The sequence below is a fragment of the Lepidochelys kempii genome, chromosome 24 (genome assembly GCF_965140285.1).
Source record: "Lepidochelys kempii isolate rLepKem1 chromosome 24, rLepKem1.hap1, whole genome shotgun sequence".
NCBI classification, from domain to species: domain Eukaryota; kingdom Metazoa; phylum Chordata; order Testudines; family Cheloniidae; genus Lepidochelys; species Lepidochelys kempii.
In genome coordinates, this window is record NC_136403.1 from 18,064,133 (window position 1) to 18,079,335 (window position 15,203).

At 60.7% G+C, this 15,203-nt stretch overlaps 1 protein-coding gene across 1 annotated transcript; it reads left to right on the forward strand.

Annotated features, from left to right (window-relative positions):
• Positions 1 to 2,156: 2,156 nt before the first annotated feature.
• LOC140902484 (urokinase plasminogen activator surface receptor) lies at positions 2,157 to 6,090 on the forward strand. The gene is made up of 7 exons (XM_073322603.2): positions 2,157 to 2,296; positions 3,662 to 3,772; positions 4,140 to 4,286; positions 4,389 to 4,538; positions 4,903 to 5,040; positions 5,259 to 5,405; positions 5,749 to 6,090. Exons 1-7 carry the CDS (start codon positions 2,248 to 2,250, stop codon positions 6,006 to 6,008), a joined length of 1,002 nt encoding a protein of 333 aa, XP_073178704.1. The 5' UTR covers positions 2,157 to 2,247; the 3' UTR covers positions 6,009 to 6,090.
• Positions 6,091 to 15,203: the final 9,113 nt, after the last annotated feature.

Below are 15,203 nucleotides of genomic sequence, written 5' to 3' on the forward strand. Positions count from 1 at the left end.
GGGGGGGGTCTGTGCAGCACCCGGCACAACAGGGTCCGATCTCGGGCGGGGATCTGTGCTGGGTTTTATCCATCCCAGCCACATCCCTCCCAGCTTTCTCTGCACCAACCCTCCCACCAACCTGTCTAGCCCGTGGGTGGCACCGAAGCGTTGACCCCCATTGAACTCAAAGGCCCAAGCAACATGGTGGAGAAAAGCCCTCGGGGTTAAAGGCTCATCAGCCCTGAGCTCTGCTGGGCAGGAGGCCGGGGAGCAGCTCCCCCCACATGTTCCCCTGGCCAGAGGACTGGTCCCCAGTGAGCCAGGACCATGGGGCAGGGCAATGGGGCAGCCAGGCCAGAGGCTAAAGTCCCGTCCTTGGCTGGTCATTAAACCCCCAGCCACACTGGGCAAGTGACAAGCAACCAACCACCCCTGGAGAGGGTCCTGGTGGGGAGGCAGAGGGGTGGGAAGCAGGGCTGTGTCTGGGGGGCAGGGGGCAAGTGGAATTGGGATGGGCAGCTGTGGGGGGATGGGAAGGGGTGCTGGGGATTGGGCAGTGGGGCTGGTGGGAGTGGGCAAGGGGCTGTGGGGGAGGGGAAGTGGGGCTGGGGGCTTGGAAGTTGTGGGGGGATAGGAAGGGGTGAAATCGGGGGGGGGGCAGGACCGGGGCTAGTTTTGTCCAGCTCAGGAGCGGGAAGTGGTTTGTGGGTTTTTTGTCTAATTCCTGTTCCCGGGTTCTGCTGAACACGAACCGATTTTTTGCTTGATAAAACAAGTTGGTTGGGGGGGGGGCACGGGGGCCTTTGTGTGTGCGACAACCAGGATGTGTGTGTGTGATCTTGACAATCTCTCGCTCCGCCCCAGCGGGCAGGGGGGCATCTGGGCCCGGCGCTGCATTTCTTCCATCCATGTTCTGCTCCAATCAGCTCCATTTCGCAAGCGAGCCGGGGATTTCTGTAACCGGGGGGCATGTGTCACACACACGCCACAACCACACGGACACACACGGACACACACATTCCAAGGCCAGAAGGTATCTTGTGACCTTCCAGCCTGACCTGATACAACAGGCCAGAGAAAGTCTCCACTCTGCTCCCAGAGCTGGGGAGAGAACCCAGGCGTCCTGGCTCCCCGGCTCCTCCCCCACAACCACTACACCCCACTTCCCTCGCAGAGCTGGGGAGAGAACCCAGGCGTCCTGGCTCCCCAGCTCCCCCCCCCCCAACCGCTAGACCCCACTTCCCTCGCAGAGCTGGGGAGAGAACCCAGGCGTCCTGGCTCCCCCCCCCAACCACTAGACCCCACTTCCCTTGCAGAGCTGGGGTGAGAACCCAGGCGTCCTGGCTCCCCGGCTCCCCCCCCCCCCAACCACTAGACCCCACTTCCCTCGCAGAGCTGGGGAGAGAACCCAGGCGTCCTGGCTCCCAGCCCCCTCATTCTAACCACTCCTATTCTGGTGCTGTAACAGGGCATCACCCCAGGATTCTGCACCCCATAAAAGTCCGTGGGGCGCCCCAGCTGGGCCAGAGCCATGTTCTGGGGGGGACACACACACCCTCCTTCCATGGCGGCCTGGCCCCAGGGGCGGGAGCAGGGCTGGAAAGCCGCGGCCCTCTGGCTCCTCGCGGGCCCTCAGAAAGCCCCAGTAGAAGAGCTGTTATCCTCCACTGGCATTGGCCACAAGGGGGCGACATGACGCAGGGTCACCGCCCCACACAGGACCATCCACCCCCTCCCCCAAACCCTGTGGCAGCCCCCACAGGGTAACCCCCAGCTGTCCCTCCCCAGGCAGACCCCCCCAGCTGTTCCCCCCCAAACCCATTTCCTGCCGATGCTCTAACCACCCCGCCTCCCTCTGGGAGCCCCCCAAGGGAACAACCCAACCAGACCCCCCGCCCCAGGGGGACCCCCCCAGGACCCCCTGCTGTTTCTCCCCCAGATACCGCCTACCCATCTCCCCTAAGAGCCCCCACGAGGTAACCCCCCAGCCCCTCCCAGTGGGGACCCCCAGCACCCCCGATGTTTATCCCCCAGATTACCCCCCCCGGCTCTAGCCCACCTCCCCGAAGAGCCCCCGCCCCACTCCTGAGCTCCCGGGTCCAGCCCCGCAGCCGCGGGGGGGGGGAAGGGGTGTGTCCCAGGCGCGGACGAGGTGGGGGGGGGGGGGAGGTTCTTAAGGCGGCCCCGGCGCGGGACGGCAGCACACAGCAGCCAGAGGCAGGACGGGGCGACGGCGCCGGGGTCGCAGGTTCGAGCCCCGAAGCCATGGAGTCTGTGTGGGGCTGCATCCTGCTGGGGGCGCTGCTGAGCCAAGGTACTGGAACCCGGACGCCTGGGTTCTCTCCCCGGCTCTGGAGGGACGTGGGGTCTAGTGGTTAGAGCGGGGGGGGGTGCTCGGATGCCTGGGTTCTCTCCCTGGCTCTGGGAGGGCCGTGGGGTCTAGTGGTTAGATCTGGGGGGCTGGGAGCCAGGACTCCTGGGTTCTCTCCCCGGCTCTGGGAGGGCCGTGGGGTCTAGTGGTTAGATCTGGGGGGCTGGGAGCCAGGACTCCTGGGTTCTCTCCCTGGCTCTGGGAGGGACGTGGGGTCTAGTGGTTAGAGCGGGGGGGGGTGTGTTCGGATGCCTGGGTTCTCTCCCTGGCTCTGGGAGGGCCGTGGGGTCTAGTGGTTAGATCTGGGGGGCTGGGAGCCAGGACTCCTGGGTTCTCTCCCCGGCTCTGGGAGGGCCGTGGGGTCTAGTGATTAGAGCGGCGGGGGGGGAGGTTGCTCGGACGCCAGGGTTCTCTCCCCAGCTCCGAGGTGCAGCTGTGGCTGCAGGATTTGCCCCAGCAGTGGGGCGGTAGGGCAGGATGCGAGCTGGCGGCCAGGTGGGCGCGGACGCGGGGAGCCGCTCGGTGGTTTTGTCCCGGCTCTTAGCCCTGAGTCAGATCCTGAAGGGGGAGGGAGAAGAGAACCCAGTGGGGGAGGGGCAGGACACTTCCCTGGCCAGGTGGGGGCTCGGCAGGGGGCTGAGCCCCGCCCTAGGAGAGGGCTGTGAGCTGGGGGGTCCCCTCCCCCGAGGAAGGGCCAGGAGTCCCCTGGGGGAGCAGATCCTCACCAGAGTTCAGGGTCCCCTCTCAGGGGGAGGAAGAGGTGAACTCAATCCGCTCATTTCCCCTTAGCTCTGATTCACCATCAGCTGGGGACTGGATGTGGTTAGAGCTGGGGGCCAGGACTCCTGGGTTCTCTCCGTGGCTCTGGGAGGGGAGTGCAGTCTAGTGGTTAGATCTGGGGGGCTGGGAGCCTGGACTCCTGGGTTCTCTCCCTCCCTCTGGGAGGGGAGTGCGGTCTAGTGGTTAGATCTGGGAGCCCGGACTCCTGGGTTCTCTCCCTGGCTCTGGGGGGGAGTGCAGTCTAGTGGTTAGATCTGGGGGGCTGGGAGCCCGGACTCCTGGGTTCTCTCCCTCCCTCTGGGAGGGGAGTGCGGTCTAGTGGTTAGATCTGGAAGCCCGGACTCCTGGGTTCTCTCCCTGGCTCGGGGGGGGGGGGAGTGCAGTCTAGTGGTTAGATCTGGGGGGCTGGGAGCCAGGACTCCTGGGTTCTCTCCCTGGCTCGGGGGGGGGGAGTGCAGTCTAGTGGTTAGATCTGGGGGGCTGGGACTTCTGGGTTCTGTTCCGATTCCTCCACGTCTCTCCGCCCAGCGGCTGCCCTGCGATGTTATTCTTGTGATGGGGACCGGAGCTGCCAGGAGATGGAGGACTGTGGGGAGCAGCAGGGACAGTGTCGCACAACTGCCCTCACCATGATCTCCCGTGAGTGCCCCCCAGTGACCAGCTAACCCCCGGCTAGCCCAGCCCTGGGCTCCCCTGACCCAGCCCTGCTGGTGCCCCTCACTCCCGACCCACAGCCCCCTCCCAGCCCAGCCCTGGGCTCCCCTGACCCAGCCCTGCTGGTGCCCCTCACTCCCGACCCGCAGCCCCCTCCCAGCCCAGCCCCGGGCTCCCCTGACCCAGCCCTGCTGGTGCCCCTCACTCCCGACCCGCAGCCCCCTCCCAGCCCAGCCCTGGGCTCCCCTGACCCAGCCCTGCTGGTGCCCCTCACTCCCGACCCACAGCCCCCGGCTAGCCCAGCCCCGAGCCAGCCCTGCCAATGGCTCTGACTCTCTCCTCCACCCCCCAGGCTCCGGGGTCTCCGATCGGATCCAGAAGGGCTGCGACGTGCAGGGGAAACCCAACAACTCCATCTCCTTCGTCTCCCACGGGCAGATTGTGATGCTGGCGGAAGAGCACTGCGCTACCGACCTCTGCAACCAGGGGGTGCCCAAGGGTCAGTCCATGGAGCCGGCGGGGTCCTTCCCCTCCAGTCTGTTCGCCCTCCCCCGGGGGGTCCCGTTGTCCCCTGCTCACCCCGCCTCTCTCCCCCCCACAGCCCTGAGCTCCTTCCCCTCCAACGCCAGCCTGGATTGCCTCTCCTGCTCCTCCTCCGACCACTCCTGCTCCAGCCCCTCCTTGATGCGGATCCGGTGCCTGGACCCCCGGCAGCAGTGCGTGGACATCGCAGCCATCTCCACGCCCGATGGTGAGCAGGGACCCGTCCCGAGACCCCCTCCCCGCCCCACATAGGGGGCCCAGGCCCCAGCACCTGATGGGCCTCTGCCTCTTTGCTGGAGACCCCCTGAGCCAGCTAGTCCCCCGAGCCTGGGGCCGGATGGGGGCCAGCGCCCCCTAGAGGGGACAGGCCCCACGTCCCATTCCTGGCCCCCCTAAGCCAGCCAGTCCCCAGCCTGGGGGCAGATGGGGGCCAGCGCCCCCTAGAGGGGACAGGCCCCACGTCCCATTCCTGGCCCCCCTAAGCCAGCCAGTCCCCAGCCTGGGCCCGGATGGGAGCCAGTGCCCCCTAGAGGGGACAGGCCCCACGTCACCCCTGCTCTCTCTGTCCCCAGAGTTTCCCCAGGACGAGCGGCGCATCAAAGGCTGCGGGCAGATCTCTCGGTGCCAGGAGCCCCTGGGCTTCCACAACCAGGACAGCTTCTACCTGCTGCAATGCTGCAACTCCAGCCTGTGCAATAATGACGCCCACGGTAACCAGGGGGCTGCGGGTCGGGAGTGAGGGGCACCGGCAGAGCTGGGGGAGGGAGCCCAGGGCTGGGCTGCAGGGGGCTGCGGGTCGGGAGTGAGGGGCACCGGCAGAGCTGGGGGAGGGAGCCCAGGGCTGGGCTGGCAGGGGGCTGCGGGTCAGGAGTGAGGGGCACCAGCTGGTTTTCGGGCTGCCCAGTGATCCATTCTGACCCGGGTTCAGATTACCAGGAATCCCCCCTGCCCCTGAACGGAGTCACCTGCTTTGCCTGCGAAGGGAACTCCAGCCATGGCTGCACCCCAGAAAACATCACCCGGTTGCAGTGCCAGGGGCCCATGACCCACTGCATGGAGGCTGTGGGGAGCCATGGTGAGTAGCTGCAGAGCCAGCTGGGGGCGCCGTGCTGCGGGGGGTGGGGCAGGGGCCATGGTTCTGTGGGGGGAGAGGAGTGCAGGGGAGGGGCCACCAGGCTCGGGGGAGGGTGGGGGACTCAGCGGGGGGCAGGGGCTGGGGGCTCGTCAGGGGCACTATGTGGTGGGGGGACAGTGGGCACCAGGCTGGGAGAGGGGCTCAGCCGGGGACGCCAGGCCATGGGAGGGCTGGGGGGCTCAGCAGGGGCACAGGGCAGGGGGCATCTCGCTCCAGGGGGTCTGGGTGGGGGCTTGGGGGCCGGCTCCGGGCTCCGTCTCACTCTCCTGCCCTCCCTCCCCAGCGCTGAGGGGGCCGGGCGCCATGCTGAAGGGCTGCGCCACCCCGGCCTGGTGCGATGCCCCCTACACCTCCATCTACAAGCGCCTGGCCGGGGTGCAGGCCCGCTGCTGCCGGGGCAACTTCTGCAACAGCCGGATCCAGGCGGGCGCCCTCCCCCCGGCCAGGAGGAGCCGGGCCGGCCGCAGGCTCGGGGCCCAGCCAGCCCTGCTCTACGGCACTGCCCTCCTGGCCCTGCTCGTCCTGCTGCCCCGCAGCTCCTGACGCCCCCGCAGGGAGACCGAGAGCGGGGCAGCTGGGAGCCAGGACTCCTGGGTCCTCTCCCCAGCTCGGGGAGGGGAGGGGGGATCTCGTGGTTCGAGCAGGGCGGGCTGGCAGTCCAATGAATCTGTTCTCCCCACGCACACGCTGTGTGAGCCACCCCTGTTCCCCTGGGATACCTCCATGGATTTGAAGGTTCATAATTTATTTTCCCATTAGGCTAAGGCCTGTCCGACTCAGTCCATCCGCTGGGGTCCCTCCCCAGCCCCTCACCCCTCTGCTGGCAGCTGACAGGCTGTGACCCTGTTTTATTATTATGATGATGGTTATTTTATTCTAATTTATGGTGCTTTTGTTATTTCATTAATAAACTTTATTTTATTGTAATTCCTGCCCTGCCCAGCAGGGGGAGCTGCCTGCAGTTCCTGTGTGGGGGCGGGTCTGTGTTGGGGGAGGCGGGTAGGGAAAGGGAGGTTGGCTCCAGGAGCAGAGTGGGGGAGGCCCCATGGGGTGATTTGGGGGGCGCCTGGATTCCCCTGGGCTACAGGGAAGCGAGAACATGGGGGCCTGTGTGTTTGTGTGACCCCCCCCCCCACCACCTCACAATCACACCTGCACAGTCGTCCCCCCCACACACACACACCCACACACACCATGGGACCTGTTGTGGCTGCCTTGTTTTGCATGTTTGTGGCACTGGATATTTGAGTGCATTGTGTTGGCAGCTTACGTGATGTTTTTGGTGTGTTTGTGGCTTTGTTGGACTACGTTCTGTTGTGAGTGTGGCTTTGGGGGGCGGCTAGAAGTGTTTGTTAGAGGTTGTGAGTGTGGATGGCTAGTGCCTGGGGCGCTGTGTGTTGGCGATTGTGGCGTGTTTCTCTGTGGGTTTGGGTGTAACTGTGGCTGGGCGGGGGTGGCATTTACGAGTTGTGTTTGCTTCTCTGGTTGTTTTTGTTGTATATTTTTGCCGGGACAGGTACGACTGTGTGCGTGATGCTCTTCCCAGGGAATTGGGGGGTGTGGCTTTGTGTGTGGCTGCTGAGGCGGGGGGGGTGTGGTTGTACATTCAGACATCTGTGTCGTGCTGTAGGTCCGCTGGCCACGCAGGCTGGGAGTGGGGGGAGTTTGGACGGTGTCTGTCCCCCTGCCACCACCCTGCTGGGGGTGAGCCCTGCTCTGAGTCCCAGACCTGCCCCCCAGAGCTGGGGACAGAACCCAGGAGTCCTGGCTCCCGGCCCCCACCTGCTCTAACCACTAGACTCCACTCCCCTCCCAGAGCCAGCCTGGGCCCCATCCCCCTCCTCTGAGTCCCTGTCCCCCGAAACCAACCACTCCCCTGATTTCCCTTCCCTCCCCTCAGCCCTCCTCTAACACCAGGCCCATTTCCTGCTCCGCCCCCAAGTCCCTGTGACCCTCACCCCACACTGCCCCCAATCCCCCGACAAGCTCATCCTGCCCCAACCTTCCCCCCGATGCCCCACCCCGTCACTGCCTTGCCTTGACTGCTTTGTATAAACAGCCCCCGTGGTGCCCCACCCCAGACATGGCTGCATACGTGGGGTCGATCTCCGGGCTGCATGGTGGCTCTTTGTTTGTGTCAGTGTTTTTGAACCTGACAGTTACACACATGGGGCCAGAAAGCAGCCGTACGGGACCCCGGGGCTTTGCCAAGACCCAGGGGCTGTTGAAACACCCCCGGGGACGGGGTGGTTCCGGCTCCCTGCTTGCATCAGCCCTGTTTGGGAAAGGTGCCGTGAAGCAACCAGCCTCTGTCAGCCCAGCAATAAACAACAACCCAGGGCGCTGGGGGGGGGCGCGTGGCTTTATATGGACTGGGGGGCGGGGCAGCTCGGACACAGCCACCTCCACCGAAGGCCTTACACTCTACAAGGATCGTTCCGCCCATTTGACAGATGGCAAAACTGAGCCCTGCAGCAGGGCCGTGACGGGCTCCGAGGCCTGCGGGCAGCCCGCAGCGGAGCTGGGGTGAGCACCCGGGTGTCCTGCAGCCCAGCTTGCCTCGCGAAAACCACCTCCTGTCACAAGCTTTCGGTCTGCCTGCCTCGCGAAACCCACATCCTGTTACATGGCGTCTGATCTCCTCTGACCTGCTGTGACAAAGTGGGACTGTTCTTAATGTTTCCTCTGAATAGTGGGGGGGGCTCAGTTTCCCCTGGGCAGTTCTTAAGTATCTAGGGGGTGGGGTAAGGGTGTATGATCATTGCAGAGCCCTAGAGGGCAGGTGTGTGCAGGGGTCTGGACACAGAGAATGGCCGACACCCTGTTTCCTGGCCACTGATGGCCTGGGCCCTTCCCCCCTGCAAGGTGAGAGCTAAAGGGTTGGAGAACAAAGGGATCCAGTGACCTCCTGGCCCAGGAAAGGGACAAAGCCCGGGGGGGGGGGGGGCTGGAGGGAGTTTCAGTTTGGGGCTGTCTGGGACATGGAGTGAAGGGCAGACGTGGTTGTCTGGCTCACTGCCCCCAAAATGGACCCAGCTGAGGGGTCCTGTTCTCTGCACCTGCAAGCTCTGTGTTAGACCATGTCCCTGTCATCTAATAAACCTTCTGTTTTACTGGCTGGCTGAGAGTCCCGTCTGACTGCGGAGTTGGGGGGCAGGACCCTCTGGCCCCCCCAGGACCCCGCCTGAGCGGACTCGCTGTGGGAAGCGCACAGAGGGGCAGAGGAGGCTGAATGCTCCGAGGTCAGACCCAGGAAGGTGGAGCCGGGTGAGCTGTGTGTCCTGCAGACAGGCTGCTCACAGAAAGGCGACTGCCCCAGAGTCCTGCCTGGCTTCATGGGGAGCAGGTCCAGAGCATTGCCCAGGGACTCCATGACACCTGCCCCAACCTGGTCCCTGCAGGAGCCAGAGCAGGGCTGTGAGACGCAGCCCTGCGGGAGTTAAAACTGCCCAGATGGAGAATCTCATCCCCACGGTTCATTCCCTGCCCTGGTTAACACCGACGCTTATTCCCAGGGTGAATTTATCCAGCTTCAGCCCCCAGCTGCTGGCTCACGTCCCCGCTTCCTCTGCTCAACTGACCGGCCCTGAGCCAATCTGCTCCCTGCATTGGGACGGAGAGACGGGGAGCCCGGAGTCTGCTCTGGGCTCAGCACAATAGCTAGAGCTCCTGGGGTCGCTCGCTCTGCAGATTTCGAACCCTCAAATCGTCCTCGGGGCTCTGCTCTGACCAGTGTTTTCCCTGGGAATTGAAATGGGGGGGGGGGCGCCGAAGGCTGAGACCGTGAGGACGAAGGGGGGCTGTATGGGACCATCACAAAAACTGAAAAATGTTTCACGATGATTTTATTAAATACAACTCAGGTTTTAAAATCATCACAAAAATAAACGTGCTCATCTCTAAGGGGTCGCAGGGACTCCTCGTTATTCTCACAAAAATTAAAGTTGGCTAAATTAAATGTGGTGCCCAGAACTGGACACAACCCTCCAGTTGAGGCCTAATCAGGGTAGAGCAGCGCGGAAGAATGACTGCTCGTGTCTTGCTTTCAACGCACCTGCGAATCCAGCCCAGAAGGACGTTCGCTTTTTTTTGCAACAGTGTTACCCTGTTGACTCGTATTTAGCTTGTGGTCCACTCTGACCCCCGGATCCCTTTCCGCAGGACTCCTTCCTGAGCCGCCATTTCCCATTCTGTGTGTGCGCAGCTGATTGTTCCTTCCTCAGTGGCGGACTTTGCATTTGTCCTCATTGAATTTCATCCTATTTACATCAGACCAAGTCTCCAGTTTGTCCAGCTCATTTTGGATTTTCATCCTCTTCTCCAAAGCACTTGCAACCTCCCAGCTGGGTATCGTCCGCAGACTCTATAAGCGTGCTCTCGCTGCCATGGTCGAAACCACTGATGAAGATATTGACAGAACCAGACCCAGAACTGATCCCTGCGGGACCCCACTCGGCATGTCCTTCCCGCATGACGGAGACTTGCTGCACTCGGGGGGGGGGGGTGTTTTTTCACACCCCTCAGCGAGGAAGTTGCAGGGCTGTAAAGTGCCGATGTAGACGAGCCCTCTATTTGCCCGATTCCTGTCTCTGGAATGTCTCCCGTCTTCCACGACTGTCCCAAGATCATCACGCCCGGCTCAGCTGTCTCCTCAGTCAGCTCCCTGAGCGTTCTCAGACGTGTTTCATCAGGCCCTGGGGATTTGAGGACATCGAACTCGTCTAAGTCATTTTTAACTTGTTCTTTCCCGATTTTAGCCTCTGATCCTACCTCATTCTCACTGGCAGTCGCTATGTGAGACGTCCACTCGCCACCAACCTTCTGGGTGAAAATCGAAACAAAGACGTCATGAAGCAGCTCTGCCATTTTCTGTTTTTGTCTTTCCCCCCTCATTGAGTAACGGCCCTGCTCTGTCATTGGTCTTCCTCTTGCTTTGAATGTATTTGCAGAATGTTTTCTTCTTTCCTTTTATGTCCCTAGCAAGTTTGATCTCGTTTTGGGCCTTGGCCTTTCTAATTTTGTCCCTACAGACTTGTGTTATTTGTTCATATTCATCCTTTGTCATTGGACCGAGTTTCCACTTTTTGTAGGACTCTTTATTGAGTTTCAGACCATTGAAGGTCTCCTGGTTACGCCAGGGTGGTCTCTGGCCAGGTTTCCAATCTTTCCTCCACAGTGGGATAGTTTGATCTTGTGATAATGTCTCTGAAAAACTGCCAACTGTCTTCAATGGTTTTTCCCCTTAGACTTGCTTCCCATGGGATCGGACCTACCAGCTCCCCGAGTTTGCTAACGTCCAGGGGTGAAAGTATGTCTTGGGGCTTACCAGTACGGGGCTGGGCTGGGGCCGGCTCTGGCCTGCAGAAGGGGCGGGGCCTCAGGTGGAAGGGGCGGGGCTGGGGGAGGTCAGAGCCAGCCCCGGCCTACCCTTTATCGGCAAGTGCCGCCTTCCCCCTCCCCGGGGTAACAGTGGCAGCCGGGGCCTCTGGCATCAATTTAAAGGGCCGGGGGCTCCAGCCGCTGCTGGGAGCCGCAGGCCCTTTAAATTGCTCCGGGGGAAGCCGATCCACCCCGGTAAGGTGCACCGGCTTTTGCTGGTATGCCGTACCGGGGCGTACCAGCTTACTTTCACCTCTGCTAACGTCTGCCTTCTTGAATCGCCCTTTGACTGCATCACCATATTGTGCACGACTCCCGCGGGTGCTGCTGATATGGGCCTGACGGACCCGCTCCATCCAGGAGGTGGTGACCGCGAACCCGGAGGCAGCCTGGGCAGAGAGAGGGACAGATTTAAACAGGACACTCGGACCACGGCTTGCAAATCCCCCTCTTTAGAAGAGACACACCTGGCACGAACCCAGGCTCTTTGTGTAAGGCTGGGAGAGAAGCGCAGGGATCACCCTTCTCACGGCAGGGCTCCTCGCAGGATCGCATTTGAGAGTCCTCTCTGAATTTATGCAGGTCAAAATCTCATCTTCTGTATCCCCTTCCCTAACTCCCAAACCCAGCCCTAACCCTAAGGAGAAACTCTGACCCAAACCTGAGCACTTCTCTTAACCTTAACATTTAATGTGTACCTTAAACCTATCATCTTAACTCTACCCCTCAAGTGAACTGTAACCCTAAATGTAAATTCGAACCCTGACCTCAAATATTAGCCCTAACCCTACATTTTATCCTGACTGACCCCTCCCCGAGTGACTGTGCGCCCCAGAACCGGACCCAGGGCCCGGCAGCGTCACCCCCAGGTCAGCTCCAGAGGGAGAAGCCCCTCCCTGCTCCACCTGGAGACTCTCATTTAGCCAGCCCAGGACGGCGTTAGCCCGTCTGGCCGTAGCGTCACACAGGGGGGCCCGGTTTGGATGATTCTCCCCCAACGCCCCGAATCCCTTCCGGAGTCGCTGCTCCCCAGCCCCCTGCTGTGTGTCTGGCCGACGCCCCTCGCCCTAGTCGGTGACATGTGGCCGAATGAAAATGCCCAGTTATCGGCTGGCCCGGTGGGTTTCCCGCGCCCCCTTTCTCAAAGCCGGCCGCAGACACACTGGTTATTTCACCTGGGAAACTGCAAGGGCGTTTTAGGCCTGTTCAGAGTTTCCCCTGAGCTCGCCCATCGCTGGGTTTCCCCGAGACCAGCCCAAGCCGAAGTCAAACGGCCGCTCGGCGGGTGAAGCCGGCCCGGTGCCACGTGGGTGGAAGGTTCGGTCCGGACACAAACGAGCCGTTTTCCGGGCGTCTCGAGCATGACACCAGCTTGGGTGTTCGCGTGGCTCCCTGCTGCGCTCCCGGGTTTAGCGCATCTCCCATGCAGGCCGCTGCGGCCTGATTGTGCGTGCACACCAGTGGGGCTGGGTGCACATGTGGGCGTCAGGCTGGGTTTGGGTGTGTCCATGTGTGGGGGGGATTCCTGTGTAGGTCTCAGCCCTACTGTCCCCCTTCCCTCAAGCCCGGATTCCCCCCTGGCCAGCGCCCACATGTGGGGCTGGATTTTTCGGCTCCGGGCCCGTTGCCCACCCAGGCGCTGGGGTCGTCGAACCCACCCACTGACACACAGAGCAGGGCTCAGCCCCTCCAGGCGGGGGCAGCCCCCCAACCGAATCACGAGCCAAACACCTGACCTCTGTAGCCTGACCCAGAGCTGGGTATATATAATTGTAAAACTTGAGGATTAACAGGTTTCTTGTCCCAAGATCAGGCCCAGTAAGATTATTGTAAAATTACCGTATAATTTGGGAACCCCGATGTGCCCAGGTGCATAGGAACCCTCTCTACGTATATAAATATATGATTTATTAATAATTTAGCAAAGTTACACACACTTAAACGCAACGAGGCAGACAGAGATAACAGAGAAAATACATTTGGACGGCCATCCTTCCACCCTGGACTGTTCACCATTATCTTTCTCATCACCATCACCGTCCTCGTCTTCCCATCAGTCTGGCCCCCCACAAGGTCTACGTCTCTCCAGCCCATCCGCTGCCCCTGGGATGTTACTTTTATAGTCGGTCACGCTGACGCTGCCATGACGAATGCATATTCAACAGCGGTCCTGGTTTGCATTTCCTCCCCGTAAGGGGTCCGTTTGCTACGGGTTAGTCGATGTCTGACGTCACCCCATTAGCGTCCGCGTCCGTTTGCTGTCATGGCACCGATGCGGTGGGAGGTTCTGTCCCGAACTTTCCGGATGCTGGTGTCAGTGATTTTCTGTGGGTGGCTGATGTCGGGATTTTGGATAAAATGCCCGCCCTGGCATACCACTTTCAGCTCCCTATAACTCACCTACCACAGGACAGGCTCAACAAAGAAAATAACAGAACACCAGTAGCCGTCACCTTCATCCCCCAACTAAAACCTCTCCAACGCATCATCAGGGATCTACAACCCATCCTGAAGGACGACCCATCACTCTCACAGATCTTGGGAGACAGGCCCGTCCTTGCCTACAGACAGCCCCCCAACCTGAAGCAAATACTCACCAGCAACCACACACCACACAACAGAACCACTAACCCAGGAACCTATCCTTGCAACAAAGCCCGTTGCCAACCGTGTCCACAGATCTATTCAGGGGACACCATCACAGGGCCTAATCACATCAGCCACACGATCAGAGGCTCGTTCACCTGCACATCCGCCAATGTGATAGATGCCATCATGTGCCAACAATGCCCCTCTGCCATGTACATTGGTCAAACCGGACAGTCTCTACGCAAAAGACTAAATGGACACAAATCAGACGTCAAGAATTATAACATTCAAAAACCAGTCGGAGAACACTTCAATCTCTCTGGTCACTCAATTACAGACCTAAAAGTCACACTATCACAACAACAAAACTTCAAAAACAGATGCCAATGAGAAACTGCAGAACTGGAATTAATTTACAAACTGGACACCATTAAATTAGGCTTGAATAAAGACTGGGAGTGGATGGGTCATTACACAAAGTAAAACGATTTCTCCATGCTTATTTCCCCCACACACACCCCTACTGTTTCTCACACCTTCTTGTCAGCTGTTGGAAATGGGCCACCCTGATTATCACTACAAAAGGTTTTTTTCTCCTGCTGATAATAGCCCCCCTTAACTGATCACTCTCATTATAGTGTGTATGGCAACCCCCATTGTTTCATGTTCTCTGTATATATCTATCGATCTTCCTACTGTATTTTCCACTGCATGCATCCGATGAAGAGGGTTTTAGTCCACGAAAACTTATGCTCAAATGAATTTGTTAGTCTCTAAGGTGCCACAAGGCTTCCTCGTTCTTTCTGCTGACACAGACTAACACGGCTGCCCCTCTGAAACCTATAATTTATGAGATACTTAAGTCTACCTATGCCAAAGGTTATAGGTTTCAAGCCTCTCATTCCCTACGAAAGGCAAATCGTACAGGGTCAAAGCCGGCAGGTTCCTGGCATTATCATAAATAGAATAAAGCAGGATAACAAAGCAAGGAATGGGGTACAGGTAAGCTGGCCCCCTGGGCCACACCTCCCCCCGGGCGTGAGGGACAGGGACTGGGATGGCGAGGAGAACGGGGAGGAAATTGGGCACGGGGGGGGTGTCTCTGGGGCACCCCGGCTGCCCCCACATCCAGGGCCTGGGTACCCCCCGTCTCCAGCCAGGGGCGCTGTGGTACCGGTTGCCCAATGGGATCATTGCACCAGAGCTGTGGAAGTCGCGCCATGGTGCAATCCCGCTGAGCAGCGCGCGGGAGGGGGGACTATAAATTAGAGGTTCCCCCCACACACACCCGTACGCGGCTGAGACTCGCCCGCTCGGACACAGCTGCACAGATCCCGGGGGGGGTTGCCCCTCTCCGGCAGCTGGGCTCTCCGGGGCCATGGGGGGGCCCTGGGGCGGGACATGGGGCCCCGGCAGCATCACTGCTGGCAATCCTGGCTTCTGCTCTGCTGATCCCAGGAACCAACAGCCCGGATTCCTGGGTTCCCTGGAGGGGCTGGGGGCTGGGGGGTCAGAGCAGCGGGGCTGGGAGCCGGATTCTGGGTTCTCTCCCCAGCCCTGGGAGGGGAGTGGGGTCTGGTGTGTGTGGGGTGGGAGGGGCTGGGAGCCAGGACTCCTGGGTTCTCTCCCTGGCTCTGGGAGGAGAGGGGAGGGGGAGCCTAGTGGATAGAGTGGGTGGGGGGCTTCAGGAGCCAGGATTCCTGGGTTCTCTGGGAAGAGAGTGGGGTCTGGTGGTTAGACCTGAGGAGGCTGGGATCAAGGACTCCTGGG